This window comes from Tachyglossus aculeatus, chromosome X5 (genome assembly GCF_015852505.1).
Source record: "Tachyglossus aculeatus isolate mTacAcu1 chromosome X5, mTacAcu1.pri, whole genome shotgun sequence".
NCBI lineage: Eukaryota > Metazoa > Chordata > Mammalia > Monotremata > Tachyglossidae > Tachyglossus > Tachyglossus aculeatus.
Genome location: NC_052097.1, coordinates 4,108,143 through 4,114,142, shown reverse-complemented (window position 1 = coordinate 4,114,142; position 6,000 = coordinate 4,108,143). Strand labels below are relative to the sequence as shown.

The window sequence follows — 6,000 nt, the reverse complement described above, 5'->3', positions numbered from 1 at the left end:
AGTAAGCACTTAATAAGTGCCAGTTGGGTAGGGACTGTATATGTTGCCAATTTGTACTTCCCAAGTGCTTAGTACAGTGCTCTGCACATAGTAAGCGCTCAATAAATACGATTGATGATGATGATGAACAGATACATTCCCTGCCCCCACTGAGTTACCTGTGATGGTGATCAATCAATCATATTTATTGAGCGCTTACTGTGTGCAGAGCACTGTACTAAGCGCTCTGTTAAGTATGGAGGAGAGAGAGATAGAGCTACGTAGTTGTCCTCTGGTGGGCTGGGAATGTGTCTATCGTTGCATCGGACCTGCCCCAGTGCTTAGTACAGTGCTCTGCACACGGTGCTCAATAATTCAACTGACTGACTCACTGTCGTTGCATTGCAAGAAAATGTCCATCTCTAAGAATAATAAGCTAATGAGGGACTCTGACCGCACCGTGCCTGTGCAAAGGCTGTCCTTTATCGTGCTGGAGTGTTTGGAAGTTTTCAAAACTTGGAGCTGTTTTCATTGTCACCTCTTTTCTTGATACCACTGTCTAAATCCCACAGCTGTCTCCTAGGTTTCAGCTGAGGTGCTCTGTTCTTCTTTCATTCGATCGGATTTATTGGGTGCTTTCTGTGTGACCACAACCTTCAAATGCCTCACCTTCCCCCCTTCCTCCCTCCCGCCTCACTTTTGGCCACCCAATTTCATCTCGTTTGGTTTTGTTCTCTGTCTCCCCCTTTTAGACTGTGAGCCCACTGTTGGGTAGGGACTGTCTCTATATGTTGCCAATTTGTACTTCCCAAGCGCTTAGTACAGTGCTCTGCACATAGCAAGCGCTCAATAAATACGATTGATGATGATGATGATGATCTCATTGTATAGTAACAATGGTATCTGTTGAATGCCTTTTTGCAGTGCTATATACTGAGCGCTTATGCATGGAGAAGGGCGGTTTGGGTGTCTGGCTTTACCTTTTCTGCATCTAGTCTTCTCAGTTCCACTACCGTCAGGGGCAAAGTGGCTCCGGTTGATTCGGGCCCGGATTCATACCGTGTTGTCTGTCATCAGGTCTGGCCACCTATTGTGGAGTTGAGCCTGTAAGCGACCCCGTTGGGACTGTCTGAAGGTTCAGTTGTGTGACGTCTACAGGGCGACGGGCAGTGAGGCGAATCCGGTTTTCCCTACCGTAGGAAAGTTCCCCAATTAAATCACCTACCTTACCGTCCCTCAATCGCTCAATCAGTGGTATTTACTGAGCACTTACAATGTGCAGAGCGCTCTTCTAAGAGCATGGGAGAGACCGATGCAAGCAAATAAGCAGACACGTAACACATTTGTGGGCAGGGAATGCCTGTTATGTTGTACTCTCCCAAGGGCTTAGAACAGTGCTTGGCACCTACTAAATTCTCAGTGAATACAATTGATTGACTGACACGTTCCCTGCCCATAACGAGCTTACAGTCTCAACCCTTTTGCTGAATGATGCCGAGCCAAAGGCTGGGAATTGTGGGCAGGGAACGTGTCTGTTCATCGTTCTACCGTACGCTCCCAAGCACTTAGTAGTACAGCGCTCTGCACACAGTAAGAGCTCAATAAATACAACTGAATGAATGGATTACTTTTCAGTCATCACTCTCTACAGTAGAGGGATGGGGTTTGAGGAAGTGTGCCCTTCTGTTCGGTTAGTCTAATGTCCAGCGCTTAGAACAGTGCTTTGCACGTAGTAAGCACATTATTATTATTATTATAAGGATGCCCAACCTTCCAGGAGTCACTAAATGGTACCCATGAGACTGTAAGCTCCTTAAGGGCAAGGTTCATATCTTCTAACTCAATCAAACTCCCCCAAGCACTTAATGACAGCATTCTGTACACTGTAAGCATTCGCTAAATCCCACTGATTGATTGCTTACCGTATTTCCGAGGCTCACCTGATCCTTCTGGGAAGTGAAACAGGTCACCACCATCATTTTTATATCGTCTTTCAGTTGGTCAAGTTTGTGAGTTTCTGAAAATGTTTACGGTTACTAGGGTTGAACCGTGAAGGCAGAGGCAGGACTTTGGTTTCTCGTGAGAAAGATAATGTTTTTTTGATTGTCAAGAAACAATATGGTCATCGTGAACCATACACACACCCTTTAGGGATTTCAGAAATGGAAATCTTTTTCACGCACTGATTTCCATTCCTGGATTTGTAATTTCTTTTGCATTCCCCGAAGCTTTGGAAGTTGGCCATTTTTTCTTTCTTCAATCCCAAAGATTCAATGGCACTATTTTTGGGAATTGTATTGCCAGGTTTACAGAATTCGATATCTTTGATTTGGTATTGGATGCATTTCAGTGTAAATCATTCCCAAACTGGCAAGCAAAGAATAAAAATGTGTCAGTGGAAAGTTGTTTGGTTAGTTCCTCTAAGGGAATTTTTAGGTTTATGATTCCTGAAAAAGTAACGCTCTTTGTAACTCTATTCTTTATTGCTGATCCTGTAGTCATTATCAGCATCGACAGTATTTACTATGCACCAAGAACTGCCCTAAGAGCTTAAGGACTACACAGACAAAGTAAAAAAATAAATGTAGTCCCTCCTCTTAAGGAGTCTAGTCTACTGGGGAGAACAAGCAGATAGGCGAGATGACTAAACCATCAACAGCACCCAACATAGATCAAAATAACACATTTCCAAACCGGGAGTCTATTATAGAAGTCATGCATATTACTAAATTTGCCTGTCCAGCCTAAGTACCCTCTAATACAATGGATCAGCATAAAGTCTTAGTTTCTCTTACTAGCATTTGGTTTCCTTTATCCAGCTCATAAAGTGAATTCATGACGATATTGCAGTTCAAGTCGTACACAACTGAGTAGACTGTAATGAACTAATGCTCCTCCATACAGACTTTTAAAAAATCTACACATCTAAAATTCTATGAATGGCTATAAATTAAACTGTGAACGGTTTCCACCGTTTCAAGAAAACTCCCAGTTATTTAACGAGCCATCCTGAACATCTCGCAATCACCAGTTGGAACAATTTGGGGGTTGGGGATAAATAAATACGACGTTCGTGAGGAGATGGGATCGGGAACGGTTTATCTTCGGGGAAAACATCTTTCGCATGCAAATCCCTCTTGCCTTCATTTAATTAAGAAGCTGGAAAAGAAAGGAAAAAAGATTGAATGATTAAACGGTGAACAGGATGAGTGAGCATAATGCTTAGCCTTTCTAAAAGCTCAGGGAAAAAAACTAGACTTGTAAATATTTAAATTCCCTTTTATAAATTATTCAATATTTTTACGATGGATGATGCGCTTTAAAGATGCCAAAACAAACCCTGCTTTCTCCTCTCACTCCTTCCCCTAACTTAAGTCCACCGACATCATTACAGCAGCCCATTCTCCCAAACAGTGGGAGTGTTCTGGCCACCTTCTTCCTATACGGCCTCACAGCTTCCTTCTGAGTCCAAAGCATTTTAAAATTTAAAACAAACCACCAAGTGCCTCTAGGTCTTTCCTAAATGCAGCCACTGGCGTTCATTTCATAGGGAAACTGCACAGCAGGGTGCTTTACCCTAAGCACTCAGCACAGCCCGGTATGATGAAGTAAACGAGCATTTCTTCATTTTGAAAAGGTTTTATTCACTTGCCCTGAATTAGTTTTTCAGCTGAACAAGTGGGGTTTTTTTTGTTGTTGTTGCTGTTGGTTTTTTGTTTTAAGGCGGAATGAAAATAACTGGTTATCAGAAGTCGCGTCTTTAAACTGGGCACCGGGCACAGTCTCTTGAGATCTTGTGGTTTTGGTTGGAGCTCATTTTGGGCAAGGATTGTGTCGTCGTATTCTGTTGTATTGTATCTCCGAAGCGCTTAGTACAGTGCTCTGCACATTGACTGAACATTGTAATAATAATAATAATAATAATGGCATTTATTAAGCACTTACTATGTGCAAAGCACTGTTCTAAGCGCTGGGGGGGATACAAGGTGATCAGGTTGCCCCACGGGGGGCTCACAGTCAATCCCCATTTTACAGATGAGTTAACTGAGGCACAGAGAAGTTAAGTGACTTGCCCAAGGTCACACAGCTGGCAATTGGCGGAGCCAGGATTTGAACCCATGACCACTGACTCCAAAGCCCGTGCTGTTTCCATTGAGCCACGCTGCTTCAATTGTAGCATTCAATTGTATTTTCTGAGCACTTACTATGTGGAGAACACTGTACTAAGCACTTGGGAGAAAACGCTGTAACAATATAACAGACACACTCCCCACCCACAACATCCGTAGAGTTTAGAGGGGGAGATAGGCTGAGGGTGGGGTGATTAAAGGGTACAGATCCCAGCGACGGGGTGGTGCGGAAGGGAGCGGGAGTAGGGGAAGTGAGGGCTGAAGCAGGGACGTCCTCTCCCAAGGACCTTAAAGTTGGGAAGAATGGTGGTCTGAAGCCGGAGGGAATTCCAGGCCAGAGGCAGGATGTGGATGAGGGAAGCAGCGTGACTTAATGGAAATAATAATAATAATAATGACGGCATTTAGTAAGCGCTTACTATGTGCAAAGCACTGTTCTAAGCCCTGGGGAGGTTACAAGGTGATCAGGTTGTCCCACAGGGGGCTCACAGTCTTAATCCCCATTTTACAGATGAGGTAGCTGAGGCACAGACTGTGAGCCCACTGTTGGGTAGGGACTGTCTCTATATGTTGCCAACTTGTACTTCCCAAGCGCTTAGTACAGTGCTCTGCACACAGTAAGCGCTCAATAAATACGATTGATGATGATGATGATGATGATCCCGTGTCTTGTAGAACCGTGCCTGCCGGCAAAATCTCTCAGTAGCAGCCAGCCTCTCCTCTCCTCTAAATTACTGAATTTACCAAGACTAGAACAGAGACCCTTGCATTTCACGCCCTCAAGCGCTTCCCCTTCGCTCCTGTCCCGCTGCACCTGTTGTTCCCCATTCAGAGTATTCATTCTTAATGAGCACTCCGCTTTACTTCCTAGCCTCTCCGTTTTTCATGGGTCAAAAAATCGCTTTCCAGTTCACCCTTGCACAAGCCGACGGTGGCTTCTAGAGCATGCGGGACTAAATTCAGCTGACAGCTCGCCTTGGTTTGCTGCATGCCCGTTGTCGGCTTTTACCAGGGGAACCGAACACTTTTCCCGACACGGTTCAAGTGGAAAACAAGAATCTTGACCGTTAGCACTGAATGGAGCTGCCCACAAACACAGAATAAATCCAATTATCTAAAGGATTTCCGGCCGGCAATACTTCTTTTCCCGGAGAAGGGGAAAGGGAGACAGTGTGGTCCAGTGGGTCTGCTGGGTCACCTCAGACAAGTCACTGAGCTGCTCACTGCCTCAGTTTTCTCACCTGGAAAATGGGGATATGATCCCTGCTCCTTTCAGGTTGTGCCTCCTCCTGTCTTACCTAGCTGATTGCCTCCTGCAAACCAGCACACTCATTTCAACCCCTTGTAATAATAATAATAAAATAATAAAATGATTATATTTGTTAAGCACTTAATATGTGCCAAGCACTGTTCTAAGCACTGGGGTCGATACAAGGGTATCAGGTTGTCCCACGTGGGACTCCCAGTCTTCATCCCCCTCCCGGAGGATGCCTTGCTGAGACCCAACGCCCTTAGCTACTGGCCTAGTCATGCCCCCTCTGATTTTATGGCATTTCTTAAGTGTTTACTATATGCCAGACACTGTTCTAAACACTGGGGCTCAAAGCCTTAATTCCCATTTTGCAGATGAGGTAACTGAGGCCCAGAGAAGTGAAGTGACTGTCCCAAGGTCGCCCGGCAGGCAAGTGAGGGAGCCAGGATTACCACCCGGGCCCTCCTGACTCTCAGGTCTGTGCTTTAACCACTGGGACGCACTGCCTTCCGAGAGAAGCCGGCGGCAACCAATCTAGGGATTGCCAGGCTCAGTAAATGGAGGGGTACAGGCTGGGGCTCAGCAGACTGGGTGGAGATTTTTGTTTTTATTTTATTTTTTTCAAAGGTAGTACAGCAA

General features: G+C 45.0%; 1 protein-coding gene across 1 annotated transcript in view; it reads right to left on the bottom strand.

Moving 5' to 3' along the window:
• Positions 1-2,760: 2,760 nt before the first annotated feature.
• Positions 2,761-6,000, bottom strand: part of TUSC3 (tumor suppressor candidate 3) — a 165,545-nt gene continuing 162,305 nt past the window's right edge. The window contains exon 11 of the mRNA XM_038769127.1: positions 2,761-3,138. Within this exon, the coding sequence (XP_038625055.1) occupies positions 3,123-3,138 (16 nt within the window). The 3' untranslated portion in view covers positions 2,761-3,122. The remainder of the gene's footprint in view (positions 3,139-6,000) is intronic.